Source organism: Giraffa tippelskirchi, chromosome 6, assembly GCF_054371585.1.
Source record: "Giraffa tippelskirchi isolate mGirTip1 chromosome 6, T2T-mGirTip1v1.2.pri, whole genome shotgun sequence".
Lineage (NCBI taxonomy): Eukaryota > Metazoa > Chordata > Mammalia > Artiodactyla > Giraffidae > Giraffa > Giraffa tippelskirchi.
In genome coordinates this window covers 92,665,067-92,688,645 of record NC_137280.1, presented here as the reverse complement: position 1 = coordinate 92,688,645, position 23,579 = coordinate 92,665,067, and the positions used below count along the sequence as shown (strand labels likewise).

The 23,579-nt window shown below is 55.4% G+C and overlaps 1 protein-coding gene across 18 annotated transcripts in view; it reads right to left on the bottom strand.

Moving 5' to 3' along the window:
- ARHGEF18 (Rho/Rac guanine nucleotide exchange factor 18) overlaps nucleotides 1–23,579 on the bottom strand; it is a 103,228-nt gene that overhangs the window by 5,307 nt on the left and 74,342 nt on the right. For 8 of the 18 annotated variants that reach the window (XR_014056199.1, XM_081498534.1, XM_081498535.1 and 5 more), the window contains 18 exons: nucleotides 22,252–22,390; nucleotides 20,369–20,478; nucleotides 20,070–20,210; nucleotides 18,181–18,431; nucleotides 17,354–17,479; nucleotides 15,208–15,325; nucleotides 14,091–14,339; nucleotides 12,158–12,234; nucleotides 10,636–10,814; nucleotides 9,559–9,650; nucleotides 7,169–7,351; nucleotides 5,948–6,037; nucleotides 5,514–5,638; nucleotides 4,817–4,873; nucleotides 4,672–4,719; nucleotides 4,087–4,557; nucleotides 3,387–3,705; nucleotides 2,612–2,728 (listed from right to left, as the gene is read on the bottom strand). Coding sequence is in view for 17 of the 18 variants with exons in the window: in XM_081498534.1 (XP_081354660.1) it covers nucleotides 2,612–2,728; nucleotides 3,387–3,705; nucleotides 4,087–4,557; nucleotides 4,672–4,719; nucleotides 4,817–4,873; nucleotides 5,514–5,638; nucleotides 5,948–6,037; nucleotides 7,169–7,351; nucleotides 9,559–9,650; nucleotides 10,636–10,814; nucleotides 12,158–12,234; nucleotides 14,091–14,339; nucleotides 15,208–15,325; nucleotides 17,354–17,479; nucleotides 18,181–18,431; nucleotides 20,070–20,210; nucleotides 20,369–20,478; nucleotides 22,252–22,390 (2,892 nt within the window). In the remaining variant the exon portion in view is untranslated. Of the gene's footprint in view, nucleotides 1–580; nucleotides 2,527–2,611; nucleotides 2,729–3,386; nucleotides 3,706–4,086; nucleotides 4,558–4,671; nucleotides 4,720–4,816; nucleotides 4,874–5,513; nucleotides 5,639–5,947; nucleotides 6,038–7,168; nucleotides 7,352–9,558; nucleotides 9,651–10,635; nucleotides 10,815–12,157; nucleotides 12,235–14,090; nucleotides 14,340–15,207; nucleotides 15,326–17,353; nucleotides 17,480–18,180; nucleotides 18,432–20,069; nucleotides 20,211–20,368; nucleotides 20,479–22,251; nucleotides 22,546–23,579 lie in introns of those variants that run through there. The other 10 variants (XM_081498538.1, XM_081498536.1, XM_081498547.1 and 7 more) reach the window with 7 other exon arrangements.

Below are 23,579 nucleotides of genomic sequence, written 5' to 3'. Positions count from 1 at the left end.
TTTTTTGTGGGATGTGGGGGAGCATGTGTATGGCAAATTAGGCTCCTTTGAGGAGGGAGCCTGATGGGTCCAAAAGCCAGTAGGGTCCCCCCTCGTCAAGGAGGCTGACATCCCGGGACCATGGTTGGGGGGGCAGCCTAAATGGGTGAGGATCCAGCTAGCACAGGAGGCTGGGGGGCCCCTGCAGCCACCTCAGCACTGCCACTGCCTCCAGTCTTGACTGTCCAGGTGGAATCGCTGTCTGGGGCTTCCTCACCGGGACCAGAGCAGGCTGCCTGGCCTGGGTTCTCTGTGTGGCCCACCTTGTCACTAATCTGAGCTGATGCCAAGTGGGGGTGGGGGTGAGGGCTGTCACCGGCCTGGGACATGTCCCCACCTTCCTATACTCCCCACCCAGGAGAGGTGGAGAATCACAGCCTGGCTATCAAGCAGCTCTTGGGCCTGGTGTCCAGGGATCCCCAAGGTCCTAGCAGAACAGAGGGTCTGAGTGCCCCTGCCCGCCCCCCCATGCAAACTGCAGCACTGAAGTTTTGGCAGGTTATGCTAAAACAAAACCCCAAAGAAAGTGACTCTGGTCAGCTCCCCTTAGACATGTTTATTGCTAGAGTCAGGTCTTAAGTTCTAGAGCGGTTCAGACATAACCCCCAGTGAGGAAATGCTGCTATCATTGTAAAAAATGATCGCTGGGTTGACTAAGGTCATGGTCACAATTAACGAAGATGTACAGAGACCCCACGGAAGTAGGAATGTTTGCTCAACTCCTAACTTTACAAAAGAGACTGGGCTGTACCCAGGAGTGACCTCGGGGTCCTGGTGGGACGGGCCCATGGTGCTGCCCTGCTGCAGGCACCACCTGGAAGCCTCCTTGGCCGATTCCCACCACGTGGCCTTGAACTTATCCCTGCAGGAATCCCCTGGGTGGGTGAGAGAGGATCCCGTGGGTGGGGGCACGGGGCCCAGGAATGTCCTCTTCACGACAGGATAGGAATGTAAAGTCAGCTTTTCTAAAGTGCTCCGATGCGTCTCAGGACCAAACACAGTGATTACAGATGTGGCATGGGTGACCGGACGTGTCCCGGGGGAGGGGGGCCGCTGCTCCTCTGGCGAGCTCCAGGACTGCTGTCAGTTTCTCGTCACCGTTGGCCATGGTGCCCAGGCTCCTGCTCCACCCCTGTCTTCCCACCAATGCTTGGCGGGATACTGGGTTCTGCAGGGGAGTCTGGGGTGCAGGAAAAGGCTGGAATGCTCCCTGGCCCCGAGCCTGCACTTGGCCAGAGCTGGAATGTGGGTGTGACCCACTGTCACTCCAGGACTGCTTGTGGATGCGGGCACCACCCCAACACCTGCAGCTGTACCATGAGGCTGGACTGGTGGTCCTCGCCCTCCTCTGGGGGAGCTGATGACAACCTGTGACAGCTCACTGGATGTGAGGCGGCTGTCTGTGCACTCGCTGGCAAAAGTAACTGCCCAGGTTGTATTGGTCCCTTCCAAGTTCTGCCCCCACTGCTCTATGTCACCCCAGTATCTGCCCATCCACTGGGGATGCCAGTTGAGGGCCACCTCATGGGGAAGGAGGACTCTCTATCCGGGGCTGGGACTCTCAGGCATGCACCAGTCTTGGTGGAAGCCCTGGGCTTGGCTTCCCAGGCGTTGAGTCTGAGAGGCGCTTTGGGAAAGCACCAACTTCGACAAGAGTGGGTTTTAAAAACCTCCACCAGATTAAAATGAGCTGTGGTCTGTCCCCTCCCGGTCAGCCCCTTTCAGGACGAGCTTCCGAACCTACAGGACATACCGGGCATGCCATCAGTCAACCGCTTCAGCCACCCTGGCTGCCCTGTGGCCCTCTGTCCTGGGTGAACTGTGTGCCACCCCTGAGTGGGCTCACATCCTCGCCTAGAAGTTCACCACGAACCCACTCGGGTCTCTGCTTTAGAAGTCAATTCGGCCTGATTCTGCGGACAGAGCCAACCCCACTGGGCCCCTTCTGGTGCCATCGTGGCTCACTCCAGGGTCTCCTGGTGGCCCTGGTCACTACTTTGGAAAGACAGCCCGGAGTGGGACTCTCCTCTGCTGGAATGGGGTGCTATGATGGCAGATGGCAGCTCCGTGGGTTAGCTTTGCTTCAACCTTCCATTACAAACTTCCTTTTCATGTTAAAAAAAAGAGGTTTACAAAGTTGCCCAGGCACCACTGCTAATCCTTCAGAGCGAGCAGCCTCAAGACAGCAGGCCAGCCCTGCCTGCCCCATCCTGGCAGATGTCAGAGGAGGCCTGCTTGGGAAGGGGAGAGGGCGGACGTGGGGGTGGGGTGGGGCCACAGAGCATGAACAGTGGGCGGTGCAGGGAGGGGTCTGCACCCCGAGCCATGCCCCCTAGAAGAAGATGACATCTTCCTTGCCGGTTTCTTCCTTGTCAAGTGGTGTGGAGGATGGGGCCCCGGGTGGGAAGGATGCCCCCCAGGCCTTGAGGGAGAGGTACTCAGTGGGGACGTCGGCTGGGCCTGGGGTGGGGGCTGGGAGGCTGGGGTCTGGAAGAGAGACGGGGTGGTGGGTGTCAGCATCAGCCAGGCACTGTGGGTGCCAGGGGGTAGGGGGCTGGGTGTGCTGGCTCACCTTGGGGGGGCGTGGAGCTGGGCAGGACAGGACTCAGCGAGCGGCGGTTCCGAGAGGTGTTCTCTTCTTTGCCCATGAGCTTGTTGAGAAGCAGCGGCTGCCTCAGGTCAAACGAGGCTGAAAGAGGGTGGAAGATACTGGGGTTTCCAGTCTTGCTCCCAGTGCCAGAGCACCTGGACCTCGGCCCAGGGCCTCGCCCCACTCCTCGCCCACACTGCCTCCAGTGCGGGTTCCCAGGGAGGGACGCCGCTCAGACAACAGGCCCCAAATTCACTGACAAAACCCAGAGCAGATACCCCTGGTGAACCAGAAGGGGCCCTGGAACTCATTCAGTCTTTGGACAAGAGGCCCTGTGATGCTGTAGCCCAGGGGTCCTGGGACCCGGGCTCTGTTCCCCAGGAGGGTCCCAGGGCCTTCTTACTGGGGAACATTGGCTCTGGGGTAAGGACTCAGTGGGGAGTAGTAGCGTCAGTCACTGGCGGACTTCCCGCCCCTGCACGAGGGTTTCCGAGGTCCGTTTCTGAATCACCAAGGTGCTCCCTTGTGTCTGATCCCATTTTGAGGGCCAAGGTGGGAACAGGAACTGAGATCTGAAGTCTCTGGGGGTGGGTAGGTGGTTGTGTGTGTGTCTATGTGTCTGTGTGTCTGTGTGTGTAGGCAGGCCTCAGCTCCATCACCAGCTGGGGTTTCCTGCTGGTGTCCGGTCCAGAGGTAAGGGGCCAGGCAGGCATCAGGTGAGGGGAGGGAAGGGGGGTGCCAGGAAGCCCCAACTCACCCGAGCTGTCCCAGCGCTGGGAACCCCGGTTCTTGCCACTCTTGTCCTTTCCGCCCTTGGTGGAGGCTGCCAACTTGGTGGGAATCTGCTGCTGCACAGCTGCCTGCCTCTGGATCTGGTTGGTGGCGCTCAGCAGCTGGATGGGCACGTCACTCTTAGCTGGGGCGCTGTCCCTGCGGGCCACCTCGGGGCGCTCGGCGTACTCAGACCCCACACTGGACACCAGTGAGTTGGGTCGGGGCCCCGGTGCTTTAGTCAGGGTCATGGATCCATCCAGCCCATTCCCATTGAAGCTGGGAGCGTGGCTTGGAGGCTGGGTCTGAAAAAGCCACAGAAGACACGTCCCAATGCAGTTGTTCCTACTGGAAGCCCTTCTTGGGGTACCAAGGAGGGGCCGCATCCCTCGGATCAGCACAGTGCCACCCGCGCCCACGCACCAGCCCCACACACACTTTGCAGGCTCCAGGGTGGGGGCGGGGTTTTTGGAGGCTGGATGGACCTGGTGTGCCCGCCCACCTCCCAGGCCAAGCGTGGCTTAACTGAGGCCTCTTAGCTCGGAGGGTGCCATCTGGGCATACAGCCTGGTGCAGGCCTGATGGAGTCAACATTCCTCCCTTGTCCCAAAAACGCAGGCACACACCCACCCACGCATGTGCACACTCAGGCTCTCAGGCATAGGCACCCTTAGGCCGGCGCTCACCTCCACCAGTGCCTCCGGCGGCAGCGCCCCGGGCGCTGTGTTCTGCTTCTTGAGCCGGCGCAGCACCTCCAGGCGCTCGCGCTCCCGCTCCACGGCGCGCTGGGCCTCACGCAGCCGCTCCAGGTCGTGCTGGTAGGCCTGGCGCTGGCGCTCCAGCTCCTCGCGCTCCTGGTTCAGCCGCTCCTGCAGCCGCAGCAACTCACTCTCGTGCTGCAGCAGCCGCGCGGAGGCCTCGTCCAGCTCCCGGCGCTGCTGCTCCCGCTCACGCTCCCAGCGTTGCTGCTCCAGCCGCAGCTGGCCCTGCAGCTTCTGCACGCCCGCCAGCTCCTCCCGCTGCTTCTCGAAGTTGCGCTGCCGCTCCTGCTCCAGCAGCAGGTTACCGCGCGTCGATTGCAGCCGGAACTGCTTCTCGTGCTCCTGGATGGTTGCTTTTTGAATCTCCACATAGCTGTCCTGCTGGGCGATGACCACCTGGGGGAGGGGAGGGCCAACTTTAGGAAGAGCCCAGCCGTCTCCCAGACCCCCAGCCTCAACCTGAAGGAGGAGGGCACATGTGGCCCGTTGCGCTCCCCAAAGGCCCTGTACCTGGAGGCTGAGGAGCAGCTGGGACAGCGTCTGGATCCGCTGGATGAGCTGTGGAGAGAGGGACAGGGCCACTGGGCGCTGAAGGAAGCCCCACTGGGTCCCAGGGAGTGGGTGTGGGGACGCCGACACACAAGCCTTCACTTACCTCTGACTCCAGGACTGAAGGTGGCTGGGGGCCAGGCTCTGCACCTGGTGACTCTGCCTGGGGAGACAGCATCAACACGGAAAGCTTTTAAAGACCAATCTGACTTGAGTGGGACCCACTTATTATTGATAAGACATCTCCTTAGCATGGGACCGGCCCCCTCACGGCTCATCTGACTTGTGCCAGCCTTGGTGTCTGGAGAATTGAGGGCGAAGGGTGGTTCCTGAGAGGTAGGAGGGTGCAGGGGTGGGGGCCCACCATGTGCGAGGCTCTAAGGAGCCCAGAGCTGGGACTCTGAGCCCAGTGCTTGGCAAGGGTGGGCCTTAGGAGCCAAAGAGAGGGAACAGCCAGTGACGTCACATCCGTGGAAGGTGGACACCTGCGTAGACTGACAGCTGGTGGTCCCCGCCTAGTACCTCTCACCTGTTGATGAGGCCACTGCCCTGAGCTGGTCCCCTCCCCTGCCTCCCTCATGTGCACCTCCCACCTCGACCTTCCTGGGGACTGCAGGAGGAACCTGTACGTCCATTTGCATATTAACTATTAGTCACTGTCGAGCGGGGTAGCACTGCTGCTATTTGCCCCAAGAAGGAAAAACCAGACAAACCAAGCACAGGCTGTTCAGCCTCAGAGGATGATACAGGGACATGGGCTGACTCTGTGCTGAGCTCAGGCACATCCCAAGGAGGCAACATACCACCTTTGAGGCTTCCTCGGGGGCCCTCTGATTGTCTCCAGGCCTTGAGTCCATGCTGCTCACCAGGCCCTGCCAGTCTCGGGGGCTGAGGTCACTGCTGCACATGTTCTTCTGAAGACTGCCGTCTGAAACCCCAAGCCAGGCGCGTGAGATGCCTTGGGTCCCACCTCTCCTGCTCCTGGCCCCACCCCATCTCCTGGCTGGGTAGGGAACCTGGGCCACAGAAACCAGCAGCAGGAACTGGCCTGGGTGCTGCTGTCAGAACATGACTGACAAGCCCCAGGAAGTTCCAGAAACCTGACCCTGGTGTTTACAAAAGGTCGAGGGAAGCAGCAGAGAGATGCTGAAGAGCAAATGCCCAGATGCCGTGGAGAGGCATGCTCTCCCGTGACTGCCAAGCCCCAGGGTCCCTGGAAGGTGGCAGCACCATTTACCCTTGCCTGGGCTGCCTGCGCTGCCCCCGTCTTCTGCCCGGCTGTAAGCGTTGCCCAGCCGCCTGCAGATGAAACTCTGGATGTCCTCGACTGCAGAAGGAAGGGGACGGAAGGGAGCCAAGTCACCCTGTGGCTCCATCCTGGGCATTCAGAGCCAAGTTCAGGGACCCAGGCAGAGGCCTCACAGGGTGTCGGTTACCCCCTACCCTGCACACCCCCTGCACAGGTGTTGCACCTAGGACATGCCAATCTACAGGAGAGGTGGGATCTCAGGGGACCATGGGGTGAGAGGTGGGGGGCCCTGGGCCTGGGAATGCACTGGGCCTGGGAGGGAACTCAGCATGGCCACTACCTGTGTGCTGACAGTCACACAGACAGTCAGGAGACACAGGAGATGGCCTTGGGGGGAGGGGGCGGGGTGGTCACACAAGGTGCTTGAGGACACAGACTCTGGCCAGGTGAGGAGGTGGGGAGAATATTCTAGGCTGAGGTACAAGACATGAGGGGGTCTCAGGGCCCAGGAACAGTGGTGACTACAGACATGGGAGATGTTGGCTTGGCTGGAGGGAGCAAGTCTGACAGTCCACATGGGACCCTTCCCGCCTGTTCTCTTCACTCTGATGGAAAGTTCTGGAGGGCAGGGCAGTATCTGTCTTGCCGGCTGATGAAAGAGCAGCCCTGGCTGTGCTGTCAGATTGGACAAGCACTGGCCATCCTGCCCGGCAAACCCCCTGGCCTGGCACAGGACTCAGCAGCCGCGAGGAAGATGCTAGGGGCTCCGTAAGGACCTTGATGGCTCCAGGAAGCAGGCTGCTTATCGGCCAGCACCATCCCTCGGCTACGGGGACCAGAAGCCCCTAAAATGACCCACCAAACTTGTATGTGTGCCTTTTTCTGGGGAGAGCATCAGTGATCCACTCATCAGAAAGAAGAGGAACCATCTCAGTCAATTTGAGATTCCCCCCTGCCCAGCACTGGGCCTGGAGCGCGGCAGGCACTGGGAGTGTTTATTGAGTGAATGTGAGATGGTGCTTTGAGTCTGTAGCGAGGGGCTGGCACCCCACTGTCCAGGCACCTTCCAGCTCTAACAGAAGCGGGCAGAAGCACGCAGGGATGGGGTGGCTTGTAGGCCACACGAAGCTGTGTGCCCGGCCTGGGGTCCCCTGGGAGGCCCCAAGAAGGATAGGAGTGGGCTGTAGGGGTGGGCTGGTGGCTACTCACTCTCACTCATGGCTGACTTGAGAATCAGCTCGCCCTGCAGGTTCTCGGGGGGGTCCCCTCCCCGGAAGAGGAGCCGAGACAGGGCAAGGTCCTCGGGCCCGCTCATCTCGGCCATCTCCAGGTAGATCTGCTGCTTCTCGCTCAGGCTCTGGGCGATCTGCTGGTCTTTCCTGTTCAGTCGCTCTGCAAAGTGGCCGTGAGGCGGTGGTCAGCCTCCTCTGGGGTGGTTTCCCCCAGGAGCCGGCTGTGATGCCTCGCTGGGCCAGGCGGGCCTCCGGCATTCCCGCTGACCCTCATCCTGTCCTGGACCACTCCCTTTATCCAGAATTCCTGAGAGGCAGGCAAGGGTGTGGCCCTGTCTCCTGCTTGCTTCCCTCAATTATAAAAAGATCAAACATGGTGGGAGTGTGAGGGAGAGCCATAGCAGACTAAATCTATTAGTTTGGGACAAACAGCCTTTAAAGACTTAGTTTCTAATCTTGAAAGCCTTCTTACAAGTCTCTGGGTTTTATACTTTATAAATTTTTATTTCTGGCGACATTTCACAGCATGCGGGATCTTAGTTCCCTGACCAAGGATATCAACCTGAGTTCCCTGCAACGGAAGCGTGGAGTCTTAACCACTGAACCACCAGGGAAGTCCCTATAGCTTTTTTTTGCTGCTGTAACTATGACTTATTTTACTAGACTGTCTCACTGGAGACTGCTAGTATAAATATATATACATCCTATTTAGCTAAATTGTTGAGCTCTCTTACCATTTCCAATAGTTTTCCAGTTGATTCTATCGGATTTCCTAGGCAGATAATCCTGTCACCTGCAAAAAATAATTCTGCCACCTCCCTTCCAGTTGTGATTTTTTTCCCATTTTCTTTTTGGCTGTGCGGAGTGGCTTGTGGAAGTTTACTTCCCCGACCAGGGATTGAACCTGTGCCTCTGGCAGTGAAAGTGTGGAGTCCTAACCAGTGGACCACAAGGGAATTCCCGCAACTGTGACCTCTTACTTCCGAGTCTTCCCATTATTACCCTGGTTGGAAAGTCCAGGGTGGAGATACTAATGGTGGTGATGGTGGTGGTGGGGGCCCTGTCTCGATCCTAGCTTTGATGGGAGGGTCCCTGACCTTCCAGTGTGAAGGATGAGATTGGCTTTTGGTCCAAATGGGAAAGAAGAGCTCTGAAGAAGACACCTATTTCTAATTCACCATGACTCTTGTCAGGAATGGGTGACGACGAGACATTCCCGGATGACTCTGAAGTGTCTGTGGAGATGTGGCTGGGCAAGGCCTGTACTTTATTACCCTTCGTCAGGAATACAAGAGTGAGGAGGGGATAAAATGAGCACTATGTTAGCATGATACTTTCAGGGGTCAAGGGGATTTCCCCTTTCTTTTGAATAATTTTATTCCTGAATACCCTCAAACGTGCACCTCTCCACACACAGAGAAATAAAATATGCACTACCTAATTTTAGGTGCTTACCGCTTCAATGTTATCTAAGTTGAATATAAAGATCGCGGTAAGCACGGGAGAAGAGGGGAGTTGACTGAGATCACAAAGTACTTGGACTTATTCTCGGCAATGATCTTGCTGAAGCTGCACAGGAAGCTGTGAAAACTGGGGAGGAGAATAAGCACGTTGTGGTCCAGCTATTAGATGGAATATTATTCAGCTTTAAAAAAGGAAAGAGTCTGTTGCATGAATGAACCTTGAAAACATCATGCAGTGAGATAAACTCGTCACAAAGGGACAAATGTCCCCGTTGATAACAGGTGTCTGGAATAGCTAAATTCACAGACAGTAGGACAGAGGTTCCCAGGGTCTAGGGGTGGAGAAAGAATGGGAGTGATGGCTAGTGGGGATAGGGTTTCTTTTTGGGGTGATGAAAACAGCCTGAAACTGTCAGGACAGTTGCACCACCTTTTGATATAGACTAAAAGCCACTACATGGCATATTGTGAATGGGTGACCTGTGTGGTATTTGAAATACAGTTCGATAACGTAGTTAAAAAAATATCCAGATGGAAGAGGAAGCTGGTGTGGCTGGTTGCAAAACCAAGTTGAGTCCACTCGACTTCAGAGGAGGCCGTGGGGGTCCCAGCTCTCACAGGGACCCAGAGGGTCTGATGCACTTGATGTGGGATACCACGTTGAGTCCCTTCCTGAGCGAGGACCCCAGAAGGAATCCCAGAGCCCCCTCATCCCTTTCCCACATGCTCCCTGGAAGATCACTACCCGAGGGCACGGGTCATCCCACAGTTTAAGCCCTGGTTGTGCGGGTGGTGATACGCTCCAGCCCTCATGGGACAGAAGGGTAGGGCCACCCGGGGCTGTATCACCAGACGAGGGCTGCGTTATGGGTGTGGAGGTTGGGCTGACTCCCTCCCTCCCTACCTTGGAAGTCCCTCAGCCTCACAGCACGGGTCTCGACCACCTTCTTTTCCTCTTCGGCCTCGCTGAAGGGCCCTTCTTCCTCGTCTGGGCAGCTGCAGGGAGAGGGGACGGATGGGTGAGTGCACCCCAGGGACCAGCTGCCTCTGAGCTGGCAGAGGTCCGCCTGGAGAAGCCAGTGCAAAAAGCATCTCTGATGTGCTGAGAGATGTAGCTTGTTAATGGTCAACCTTGAGGGGGAGACACAGCCATCAGCACGCACCCAGTCTCCAAGTGTTGGGAAACAGTTGGCCACAGGTTTTAAATACGTGGACACTATTTGGGGCAATTCATTCCCTGGGGACCTCCCAGGTATGGGAGGCTGCCAGCCCAGCAAAGCTGAAGTTGAGTACTGAGGGGAGGCTGAGCTGACTAAGGGAAGCTTCTGGGTATCAAGCGAGGGAGCAGGCTAGGCATGGGGGCCGGACCCCCATCCCCATCTGTGGACCATGAGCCAGGCATCACACAGAGCCACAGGGCTGGGGTCTGTGGCCGGAGAAGGAAGGACAGCCCCCCACCCCGTGGGAGGGGGACAGCCCACCAATACAGAAGATTAGAGCTGCCAGCCCTACATCCCTGTCCCAAAGACACGCACTGTTAGTCATGTCAGAAGGAGCCCAATGGCACTGTCTGTCTGCCCTCAGATGAGGGGATGGACAGAGCACTGAGGTGGAATGAGGAGGAGGGGAAAAGCACTGGGGTCTCCTGCCGGCCTGCGACCCCAGCACCCTCACAGGCACTTCTAGGCCTCTGCCGACCTGCCAGCCGCCGAAGCCAAGGGCTTCCTTGGTGGCTTGCGGTAAAGAACCTGCTTGCCAATGCAGGAGATGGGGGTTCGATCCCTGGGTCGGGAGGATGCCCTGGAGAAGGGAATGGCAACCCACTCCAGTATTCTTGCCTGGGAAATCCCACGGACAGAGGAGCCTGGTGGGCTTCAGTCCAGGGGGTCGCAAAGAGTCGGACAGGACTGAGTGACTAAGCAACAACAACATAGCCAAGGGTGCAGCCGTGGTGGGTGGGAAGGCCCACTCAGCCCCTCACCTCTCCACAGCCCTCCGGATGTGGGCCATCCAGGTGTTCCTGTCTTCCTTTGAGTTGGTGTAGATCTCGTACATCTCGGGCCCATGCAGGGAGGCGCTGATCAGAAACATGGCTTTCTCCTCATTGGCTACCTCCCTCACAATGAGCTTTTGCAGCAAGATGACGGGGCGCTTGGAGTCCTGCACAGGTGGGAGGGGGAGGGAGGGTGACCCTGTACTTGCTGCTGCCTCAGGGCTGTGGAACCGCGAGTTGGAGGGGAAGGGGACGGGGGTGGGGGTTGGGGGGCGTGCACCCTGCTTATCCTCCAATTCAAGGCAGAAAGGTTTTGCCATCTAAGGGGAAAAAGGCACTATGGTGATGATATCCTCACATCCTTTTTCATGTGTCTGTTCAATGTGCTTAAAAGATGTTTTATGATCACTAATGCATGTATGCTGTACAAAACTCAGCAATACAAGAGCTGGTGGTCTATGGTAACAAACACATCTTCCTCCCAAACCTGTGTCCCAAACAACCAGAGCCAAGCAGTATTCCCAATCTCTGGGCGTCTCCCAAGAGGCAGTGCTCTGACCGACCAGTAAAAGGCACGCTTTTAACTGGTTGTTATGGGCTGAATTGGTCTCCAGCCACCACTGACCCTAGCTAAATCCATATGCCGAGGTCCTAACCTCAGAAAACATGATGGTATATGGAGACAGGGTTGTTAAAGGGGTAATTAAGTTGAAGAATCAACTGAGGGCTGAGGGGGGTGGTCCTGACCCAACAGGACTGGGATCTTTCTGAGCAGAGGTGATCAGGATCCAGGCACACACAGAGGGTGACCAGGTGGGGAACATGGGGAGCAGCAGACGTGGTGTCACCCTCGTAGGAGTGAACACACGGCACACGTGGGGCTTGCTGGGGTCAGGGTGAGGCCACTGTCAAGAGCGTGACAGCATGACCCACTTCTGGAAACTTCTTGAGAAGCCAGTTTAAGTCTCTGGGAAAGGGATGAGACTCCAGAGTTGAGTGACAAAGTCCCCCTTCCTCTCCAGGGGGACTCAGTGGTGGGTATCCACGGGTCGCCCAGGCAAGTGGGGGAGGAGGCCGAGTCCCTGGTGGACGAGGGCCAGGTGGGGTGGATGGACCCCAGACTGACTCCGAGTCCTCCCCAGTGGGGAGCTCCTGCAATGCGGCTGTTCTAGGACCAGCGGGCCATGGGGCCAACGCAGCCACAGCTCACAGGATGGCAGCTGCCTGAGCTGCATCCTCAGGGGTAACTGGGCAGCACTGGCATGACCCTGAGGCCCCCTCAGGCCACTGCACGGGACCCTGGTTTTAGCAAAGTCTACTCCTGCCTACAGAGCACCTTCTGGCCCTGGGAGGGCCTGGGACGATGGGGTAACATGGGTGTGCTCTTCTAGCCACCATGCTCTAGGGCCACCCCCGGTGCCCCTGCACTGAGGTAGCCTCCTGGTTGCTTCCGCCCCTCAGCCACCTCCGTGCAGGCAGGTTTCGAGCAGTGAAGGGACAGGACACGTACCAAGGATGCAAAGACGTATTTCTGATCTTTTTCTTGGAGCAGCAGAAGCACGTCTGTTAACAGGACTGCAAGGACGTCTAAGGGGAGAGCACAAAAGGAGACGTCTTTCAGGGTCCCCGTGGCCGTGTGGATCCCACAAGGCAGATGGAAGCCCAGGTGGCCTCGGCCCTGTGGCGCTAAGTCGGTGCCATGATGCTTCTGCAGGAGCCTGGTGTTGAGGGGTGTCCCGGCTTCGACTTGACCCCTTCCCTCCCCTCTCCTGGTTTCAACATTTAACAGCAAACCCCTGAACCCTCGCATCCTGCCTCCTGCCGCGGCCATACTCTCATCCCCAGGTGCCTGAGCTTCCTGGTGGTGGCAGGCTTGGAGCCCTGTCCCTGTGGGGACATCATGAGGTGACCACCCCGGCAGAGCTGGTACACAGGGGTGTGAATCCTAAGCTGTGTCCCCAACAGCAGCACTAGCGCTGTGGGAAATGAAAACACCACCTCCTCGGGGAGCTTGCTCAGGACACCCCACCCCAGTTAGATACCCTCCCCTTACGGAATTCTCCTGTACTGAAGCCTGCGGGGTTCCTCTGAAGCATGTACTGAGCTTTTCACTGTTTTCCTGTTTACTTCTCTCTGTCTGCTCACTGACTGGAGCCCCACGGGGGTAGGGCCTCAGCCACCTGCCTTGGTGCTGGGCACATAGGGGGTCTCAGCTGTAAACTGTATCTTCCCGCTGCTCACCTGCTCACATAGAGAACAGACACTTCCTGTCATCTGGCCACCTGTGACACTTCCCCAGAGGTCTTTAAAGATGCTGAGGCCAAAGGACAGGTGATGGGTGTTTCCAGAGGCTCACGGAATGGACAGTACACTCAGGGATAAGCCCTGAGTGAGCTCTGGTTTGGAACTGCACGGCGGCTAAGTCGCTTCAGTCGTGTCCGACTCTGTGCGACCCCATAGACGGCAGCCCACCAGGCTCCGCCGTCCCTAGGATTCTCCAGGCAAGAATACTGGAGTGGGTTGCCATTTCCTTCTCCAGTGCATGAACTGCACAGCAGATCTCAAAAGGAGGGCTTGGAGCTTGCCCCAAGCAGCAGGGGGACACCCAGGTCGCATCCTCTACCCCCACTGGGGCCTGTTACTGTTGTTTAGAACTCTGAGGCCTCTGCTGAATCGGGGGTCATGATATGCTGGGTTTCTGTTCAAGAGTCGGTGACTCGCTGTGCCCTCTTCACCTGGTGGCCCTTGCTGTGTGCACCATACCACCTCCATCACTGGAGACAGAGGGTGCCCCTACAGCCACCTCCACCTCGCTCCTGCTCTGATTCTGCGCTCATCCTGACTTGGTATGTAACCTCCCTTTAGCCGTGAAGTGGTGGCTCTGTGTCAGCTGGTACCCACCACTCCAAAATGGTGCACTGATCCAAGACAGCGCCCACCACTCAAAGATTACACCCACCACTCCAAGGTGGTAACACTGATCCAAGATGGCACCCATCACTCCAAGATGATGCCACCAATCCAAGATGGCACCCACCACTCCAAGATGGTGCCACTGATCCAAGATGGCACCCACCACTTGAAGATGACATCCATCACTCCAAGGTGGTAACACTGATCCAAGATGGCACCCATCACTCCAAGGTGGTGCTACCAATTCAAGATGGCACCCACCACTCCCAAGGTGACACTTACCACTCCGATATGGTGCCCACTACTCCCAAGGTGACACCCCCTACTCCAAGATGGTACCACTGATCCAAGATGGAGCCAATCACTCCAAGATGACATCCACCACTCCAAGATGGTGCCCCGATCCAAGATGGCACCCACCACTCTAATATGGTACCACTAACCCAGGATGATATCCACCAACCCAAGAGGGTGCCACTGATCCAAGATGGTGCTGATCACTCCATGAGGTGGCTGGGGTGAGGCTTTACCTTTCAGGCGCCCGGAAGTGGTTTTCCAGCACAGGGTGCCCTCCAGGTGGAGCTGCCTCTGCAGCATATCCTCCTTGCGGAAGGTCAGCCCATTTTTGAGCTTGCTGGAGGACTTGAGGTCCATCTTCCCCGCAATCTCCCTGAGGCGCTGGTCCTTCTCGCACTCACTGACCCTGGCGTCCACTTGTGAGATGATGTCTTTGATGAGGTTCAGGGCCTGGGTCAGGTCTCTGTGGTCCTCGGAGCCAGCTACCACACATAGAAGAGTTAGCGCTTTCCTTGGTCTGCATCCACAAACATGATGGAGGCAGGTGGGCTACGGGGTCGAGGAGGTGTCTCCCGAGGCCATGGCTCAGAGAGGCCTTGAGAATCACCTTCCAGCTCAAATCTCCTGAGAGGTAAACGCGTCTCCTAAGTAAAGGTAACAGCCCAGCGCCTGGCTGTCACCAAGATAGAGCGTTTGTCGAATGTAGAAACTGAGGCGCAAGTCAAGCAATTAAAATGGCCCTGCACAGCCCTGCTGGTGGCCGCTCCTGGGTAACCAGCCTCCCCCTGCCCTCCAGCTCTCCATAAAAGACTCCCACCACCCCCCCCCCACCATCACCAAGGGCTGGCTCCTCCCACTCCAAGGGCAGTGGGACTCCTGCATCCTCCTACTGCCCGAATCCCCTGCAGAAAATCAGGGAGGTGTGGTCAGCACTGCCCTGGCCTCCGGGAACCCTGGGCTGGGCTACATGCCCATCTTCTCTGCCCTCCATGGCACCAGACATGTGACACGGAGGTCCCGCAGGAGTGACCTTACCCAGAGCACAGCCTGCACCCTTCCAATGACTCTTTAATACTGACTGGGGGCTGCTCCAGTCAAGACTGTGCAGGAACTGAAGGGGGGGTGCAGGCAGGGGAGACCAAACACCCTGTGTTTCTCAAGTTGGAAATCCCAGCCCCCAGGAGGGTAGATTCTGCAATGTGGGAGCTCAATTAATGATCGCTGAGCCCAGCTGAATCCAGGACAGATTGCAGAGTGGACTGTCTAATCCACCATTAGGACAGGGGGTGAGGAGACCGAGACCCTCCTCCCCACCCAGCATGGACAGGCAAGGCAGGAGGGCTGGCATACCTTCTGTATTCTGGATAATTCGCTCCACCAGCACGGGGTACTTGGTGATGCGCTGGGTGACCAGGAGGATACACTCCTGCACTCCGAGCCGCCTGACGATGGAGAAGTTGCCGATTCTCTGTGAAATGGAGAAGACAAAGCCATGCCGTGTGGGCATCTGTTTCCTGCCAAATCATTCACGATGGGACACGGGGGCTGGGGACCCTTTCCTTTATCAGTTCACGGGGACCTTTTCTTTGTTGCTTCACCAGACACTTGAAAGCAGGGACCGGGCTTCCCTGGTGGTCCAGTGGTTGAGAGTCCACCTTGTAATGCAGGGGACACCAGTTTGAACCCTGGTCCGGGAAGATTCCACATGCCATGGAGCAGCTGAGCCCACATGCTGTGACTACTAAAGCCCGTGCGCCCTAGAGCCTGTGTTTCTCAAAAAGAAGCTACTGTAGTGAGAAGCCCATGCCCTGCAATGAAGAGTAGCTCCCGCTTGCCACAATTAGAGAAAGCTAGCACGCAGCAATGAAGACCCAGCACAGTCAAAAATAACTAACTAAATAAAAAATTAAAAAAAGAAAGCAAGGAATGCCTGCTGTATACAGAAACGCCAAGAAGCCAGAGGTTGACTCACTTGCTGTAAAATGCAGGGCTCTGCAAAAGCCATGAGGAAGAAACCAGCTGGTGTGGATTTTGGGAATCACCGGAGAGCTGGCCACACACACATGTGCACATGTGCAGACCCTAACACTGCTGATGGTTGTTGAGGCCTTCTGATGCAGCTGCGCCTGTGGTCCCTGCAGTAGCTCCCTGGTGGCTGCTGGTGCATGCCTCTGGCTAAGAGCCCAAAGAGGCGATCATCTGAAGCCATCCTTTCTTTTTTTTGGCTGAAATGTGCAGCTTGTAGAATCTTAGTTCCTCAATCAGGGATTGAATCCAGGTCCACAGCAGTGAAAGTGGCAAGTCCTAACCACTGGACCACCAGGGAAACCCCTGAAGCCACTTCTTGGTGGGGGCGGAGGGCAGGTTCCCATGCTTCCTTCTGCTTGTCTGTCCCCACTGCTCTGGTTTGTGTTTTAGAAGGCCAGGAACCATTGTATTTTTGACTGTGCCATGGTGGCATGTGGGACTCTTAATTCCCTTAGCTAGGATCAAACCTGCGCCCCCTGCATGGGGAGCATGGAGTCTTAACCACTGGACCACCAGGGAGGTCCTGGGAGCCAGTTCATAAGAGGACAGGAGGGGATGGGACAGAGACCTGAGACTTGGCTCTGTTTTCCTTCTGTCTCGTGGGAAACCCCCACCTGCGGGGGGCTTCTGGTTCAGGATGTCAGGTGGCCTGGCCCCATGCTCATCACCAGATGAATTCAGACCACTAGACGACCCTCTCCCTGTCCCATAGGTCTGCTGCCGGGACAATGGAGTGAAATTTAATGACTCTCCGCCCTTTACTCTAGACCGTGATTTACTGGGTGTCACTCTGGGGCACAGGCTGTAGGCATGGAGCTGTTTTGGGGCACAGTGTGCCGGTACTGCTGCAGGGCACACGGTGATAGTGCCCCATGGCCTTGGCCCAGGAGCACCTCCCAGGACACGGCAGGCAGGGGTCTTGCCTGACCAGCAGACTTGGCTCCTGGGCCCTGAGCACCTACATGTTGTCAGGCAGAAGACAGGTGTGGGTCATTCCGTGGGCTGGTGGGGACCAGATGGGCGGAGGATAGAGAGGGGGCAAAGGCTTACAGGCCTTGTATCTGCTAGAACATCTGAGGCAGGGGAGGTGGCTCCGGAGGGGCAGGGTGGCCCTGTGTGATAACACTTGCGTCCCCTCGACAGTCTGAAGGATGGTGGCCACCCACTGAGTGGCATCTCAGGGGCCACTCTGCTGTGGTGGAAACAAAAGCCATGCCTGCTTTGCTTTACACTCAGGGATTTTCCAGAGCTTTCACGGCCGTATTCTGAATGACTTTGTGGTTAAAAATGAGACAAAACCTGGAAAATCACTGCTTTGTAACAAGTCGTTTATAAAGTTCTCCAAATGCCTACAGTTTTGTGGGAAAAACAAAAACAAAAAAAATAAACCGCTCCCCATGAACAAACCAAAAAACCCACCTACTGTAAAGAGAATATGTTTTCAATATAAAGAAATAATTTTTTTTACCTTGATCAAGTTTTGAAATTTCTTGTTTTGCTGCAGCAGCAACTTGTAGTGACTGACGGCATCGTTGTGACCGCTACAAAAGATGCTGTATTTTTCTTTCATCCTCTCCCCATTTTCACCTGAAAACTGAAGAGAGGTGTGGAGATGTTACTAGGGAAAACATGGAAACTGCCGGGGAACATCTTCACCTCATTCGCCTGACTCTGCTAAACCAGAGATTGACCTGACTTGGGGTTTCACTCTCTTGTCTGGCTCGCTGGCCCCAAACAAAATGCTTCAGCACATGGTGTCTCATTAACAAGGCACCGAAAGGGCAAAGGAGAAAACTTTCGCATGTCACAGGTGCTTGTAAAACACCCCAAAATCCGACCAGGTAAAACACATTTAAGCGAGAGAATGTCAGAAAAAATTCAGAGGTGAAAAGGGTCTTCTTTTCATGAAAGGGTCTTCTTCTCCTTAGTTAGGTGACTCGCATGCTCCGGGTGCTTCGAGGGCAGATAGAGGGGTCCTGGGTCCCCTCTGTCAATCTCGGGCTCAGCCCAGAAGTTCACTCAAAAGTCAGTTTGGGGTCAATGGCCCTGCCATCCATGGCAGTGGTCCAAACACCACGCAGGTGTCAAGACCAAAAAAAAGTAAAAACTGGCCAACCAACCAACCAACCAAACAAAAGCACAGCATATACACTGGATGGTGTCTCAACAAGCACGCCTGCTGTTCAGGCCTCCGTGTTTCTGAACTGGTGAGAGGCTAGGCCACTGTCCTCGGGGGCTGGGCTCTCAGCAAACAGAAGGACAGAGAGGGGTGGGGGTGGGTCTGGCCATACCCACCTGCTGAACCAGGAGGTCCCCGATCTTCCGGATGATGTAGTTGCGGGCACTGCCCTCCTCCAGCGACTCCAGGCGGCGCTCCTTCAGCTGACACAGGAAGTGGCCGTGCACCTCCAGCAGGTCGTCTGCGCCTGGGAACAGGCGACTGATGGCCTTGGGGCTGAATTGCAGCTCCTCCCGCAGGGCCCGGGAGTAGACCTTGAGCATGATCTTGAGCGTCCGCACATGGTGGGCCTCCGTCTGCATCAGCTCTGAGGGGACGGGGATGCGGGAATCAGTGGTGCAGGTGGACACCCCGGCTGGGCCTCTCAGGTTTCCTTGAAGCCCTCATCATGGTGGTCTGACCTGCCAGGGGCCAGGCCTCCTGTACTTCCTGGCCCAGCACTGCCCAGGGCCCAGCTTAAGAAGGTGGACACACACCAGGAAAGGGAGGACTGGATGTGTGCCCAGACCTCAACGTCACAGGAGGGTTTTCTGTCTAATGTCAACTGAAGATGTTTTCAGGCTGTTTGAAACAAGAAGACTATTCTGATGGACATCCCTCCCTGGGATGTGAAACTCACACGCTGGTGCTGTGTCAGAAACCCGCCCCAGACTGTAACTGATGGGAAAAGCGAAGTTCAAGGCAGGATTTTTAATTCATGTTAAAAGCAAAAAAAGATTAGATTTTTGTCATGAAGTTTTTCTGTTGTTTAACTCAAGGTCTTGCAGCTGTCAGAGACGAAACAGAAGTCAACAGGATACATGTATACGTACGGCTGATTCCTGATGCTGTCCACCTGAAACTACCACCATGTTGTTCATCGGCTATTACTGTTGTTTAGTCACTCAACTGTGTCTCTTTTGCGACCCCATGGACTGTTGCCTGCCAGGCTCTGCTCCTCTGTCCATGGGATTTCCCAGGCAAGAATACTAGAGTGGGTAGCCAGCCATTTCCTTCTCCAGGGGATCTTTCCAACCCAGGGATCAAACCCGCGTCTCCTGCTTGGCAGGCAGATTCTTAACCACTGAGCCATCAGAAAAGCCCGTTAATCAGTTATACTCCAATATAAAATAAAAAGTTTAAGGAAAAGCTTAACAGCATCGGCCCGTTCCAGGGCTGCCAGCCATAGGGCTGGAAGGACTCTCTGCTTGTCCAGCAGTGGAGACAGCAAGGCAAAGGGCTGTCAGATGGAAGTGGTGGACTGGCCCCCCTGACTGGTCCTGTCTGCAGGACCCTGGCTGGCCCAGGCTTTCCTCCCTGCCCACAACCCCACTTGCTCTGGCCCTGGAAGGGGGCTAAGTGTGTAAAACGTGGAAGGAGTTGAGTGTCCACTGGTGAGTGGATACCATTGAACAGCAGGGAGGGGAGCCTGGAGGGACCCATGGCGAGCACCAGCCCAGGTTTGGGCAGTGTCTGGGAGCTATGGTTTCCACGGTAACCATGACATCCGGTCTCAGGAGTGGCTGCTCATGGCCAGCTTCTCTGATGGTTACTGGGAAGGGGTGCCCACGTGGGAGCTGGTGTTACAGTCACATTCAGATGGACAGACCCGCCTTCAGAGCCCCCATTGTGGCTTTGTCCGGGCCTGTGTGCGGTCATCTGACTGGGGATGGCTGGGATGGGCCCGGGTGGTCTTCTCCCTTGGGGTCACCAGCAAGGTGGGGATGACTCAGGACTGGGCATTGGGCCATTCCCCTCCCCGGGGACTGATTCTCACAAAGTCTTGCCCAGCCACCTCATCCCTGGCCTGGAAGGCCCAGCTGCCCTGGGGTGGGGGGAGCAAGCGGAGGGGGCCACGTGGTCTCAGGGAGGGTCGACAGTGGAGCCCTGGCTTCCCAACAGAATCAATTAAAAAAAAAAAAAACTAGAAAAGAAGAAAGAAGAGAAGGAGCGCAGGCCTCCTTACCATAAAGCACATCCTGCCTTTTCACTACCTCCCTCTTCTGTTTCTTCACATACTCGGGGTCCACAGAGAGGCTCCAGGACTCGGCCTCGAACTCGTGGGTGTCCGCTTCGACCTCACCCCTCAGCGAGGCAGTGTAGGGGTCTGAGGGAAGGACAGGAGGCTGCTGCTCAGGGGCTGGGGCCTGGCTGGCTCGGGGGCTACCCCCCGCCCTCGTCCCCTGGACACCCGCATGTGGGTCTTGGTGCCTCCCAGTGACTGGAGACCACATGACACCCGGGAAAGGATCGAGGTGACGGTACCTTCTATAAAGATGGGCTCAGTGCTGGAAGATGTAAGAAGAGAGTCGTCGGCCACCTGCTTGAGCTTCGGAAACACTGTGTCAGTTTCATCCATCTCTCCTGTGAGTGGTCTAAACAGACATAAAACCAACTTTAAAAAAGTTGAATTAAGCGCGCACACACACACACACACACACACACTCATACACACACACAGTCTATAAGAGCAAATCAGGTTGTTACTTGATTTGATTAGATACTGTTTGAGAACTTTCTGGATGTCAATATAAGCCTTAACTCTGTCATAAGCCCTTTTTTTCCTTCCTTTTTCTGGCTGTGCTGCGTGGTTTGTGGGATCTTAGTTCCCCGACCAGGGACTGAACCTGTACCCCCTGCCATGGGAGTGCCCAGTCTTGACCACTGGACCACAGGAAAGTCCTCGTCACAGATCACTTTTGAAAATTAGGAGACTACCTGTGAATGTGACATGACAAGTTCTTCCATCAAACTAACTTTTGTTTTTGGGGGGGGGTATGGTTGATAGACAATATTATGTAAGTTACAGGTGTATAATATAGTGATTCACAATTTTTTTGACTCAACTTTTAAAGGTTATATTCCATTTATAGTTATTATAAAATATTGGCTATATCTCCTGTGCTGTACAATACATCCCTGTAGCTTATCTATTTTGTACGTAGTAGTTTGTGCCTCTTAATTCCTTGTCCCTACCTTGCCTCTCCCCGCTTCTCTCTCCCCACTGGCAACCATTAGTTTGTTCTCTGTATCTGCCACCAAAACTAATTTAATGTTCAAGTACATTCTATGAAAAAGTGAGTGAAAGTGTTAGTCGCTCAGCCGTGTCTGACTCTTTGCAACCCCCTGGACTGTAGACGCCAGGCTCCTCTGTCCATGGGATTCTCCAGGCAAGAATACTGGAGTGGGTTGCCATTCCCTTCTCCAGGGGATCTTCCCAATCCAGGGATCAAACCCTGGTCTCCTGTGCTGCAGGCAGATTCTCTACCATCTGAGCATCAGGGAAGCCACCCAAGTACATTCTAAGGGTGTATTAATTAAATGCTTCCTTTCCTAGCCACTGGCACCCTCTGGAACTCCCAGAATTCTTTCCAGTCAGAGCAGGGTGGACACAGCCTCATTCCCAGTCTAGACTGGAGGGAGAATCCTTTCTAGTGGAAAAGAAGATCAGCTTCTTGCCCCACCGACTCATGCAGCGACTTTTTTTTTAACATGAGGTTTTCTACCTGAATGCTGCTGAACGCAACACTTCGAGAACCACCTCAAAGCCCTAGGAAAACCAGTCTAAAGCATAAATATTAGGATACAGACTCCGCAGCGACCTCAGGAGACTTCCTGCCTGGTCTGCAGGACAGAAAGGAGCCCTGTCCAAGGGTCCTTCAAGAGCAGGAAGCAAACTGGCTCCAAATGGCTGGGGACCCCAGAACACACCTTTTTTTTTTTTCCTTCCCTTTTGAACTTTTTACTTTGTATCGGGGTATAGCCGATTAACAATGTTGTGATAGTTTCAGGTGAACAGTGAAGGGACTCAGTCATACATATACCTGTATTCATTCTGTCCCAAGCCCCACTCCTATCTAGGCTGCCACATAACACTGAGTAGAGTTCCCTGTGTTATACCATAGCACTTTCCCTGATGCTTATATTTTATCCATTTAAAATATAACAGTGCAGAACACACCGTTTTTGAAAAAGGAGGAGGAGTGAATCTCCGAGGCAGGTGTTAATGGGAATCTTGCCTTTTGGTGGGGTGGTCCTGCCGAGGGTCTCCTTCTGGAGAGGCTGTCCGAGGGGTCCCTGAGGAAGCCTCCCCCCACCCGCTCCCTCCCTTTGCCAGTCCCTGGTGGCAGAGGGGGGACCCCACTCACCCGAGTCTTGTCCCGGTTCCCGCTGGGCTGGGTGCTGGCTGTGGACCCCCCTTCTGCGAGACCGTCATGCCGACATTCCTGGTCGGGCGCGGGCTGCCATCAGACAGGAGGGTGGCCCTCGGGTGCTCCTTCAGGGATGCTGCGACGGAGGCAAAGACAGAGTGGGTGCTGAGGAAGTGGGCGGGGTAGCGCAGGTGGCCCGTCGGGAGGCCTTGCTCCGACTGGGGCCGCAGCGCCGACAGAATCTTGGAGGTCAGCAGCTCGTTGTCCAGGAAGATGCTCTCACTCCACTTCCTGGGGAGAGAGCCGTAGAAAGAGAGCTCGGGGCGGCTGCGGGGCGCGCCCTCCCTGTCGCTGCTCTTGGAATGCCCGTTGCCCATGGTCACGCTCTGGGCGCTGAGACCCGGCTGCTCTGTGCCGTTTTTATACCCCAGAGGAGGGAGGGGATCCTTCTAGAAATGGAAAGCTGGTTCTCTTACTGTATTGGCTGAAGCCGCGGGTCTGGAGGGCAGGAAGTGGGTCCCCACTGTGACCATTCAGTGTGGAAATTGCACAGGATTTTCTCCTTGGGTAACACACCAACAACGCAGCAACTAACCCACTCCAGACCCTTTCTGTCTTGGTGGGGAGAGGGGGTAGGTAGCAAGGACCAGCTTATATTCGCCACAGAGAATCTTAGGATCACGGACTAGGGAGCTCGTACCGACATCACACATAGGATTGTAATTAATCTGAGACCAGCTGTCAGGGTGATTCTGAGACATGGAGACCACGGGGTCTCTGACGTTCCTAATCGCTAATAGAATCTGAGGCTCTGATCCTATAGTAGAAGGTGATTGGAAACCAACCGAACACACGACAGGGGCCCAGCAGGAGTGTCTGTGCTCATCAGCTCGTTAATTTCAGAGTTGGGATGTTACTGTTGACAGCAACTTATCCCCCCCAACCCTGCCACAGATCATAAACTTGAATGTGTTCTACTTATATGTAAATTCATTCAATCCTCTCAGTAAGTGTCAAAGTAGGCAATCTTATCTTCACCTTGATAAATAAGGACACTGACAATTAGGAAGTCCAAAGTCCAATGCCACTACCATGATATACTCACAAGACGACCTGATTCAAATCTACAATTTTTTCACACTTGTTACTAGCAATGTCTTGAATGTTACTTTAAGGTCACAATCTATGGGCGAGTACTGATCTATTATAACTATACTTGAAGTTCATGATTATACTGGATTTTGGACACACACACCCAAACACAATACATACACACACATAATAAAAAACAAAAAACAACAACAACGAAACCAAAAATCTAGCAA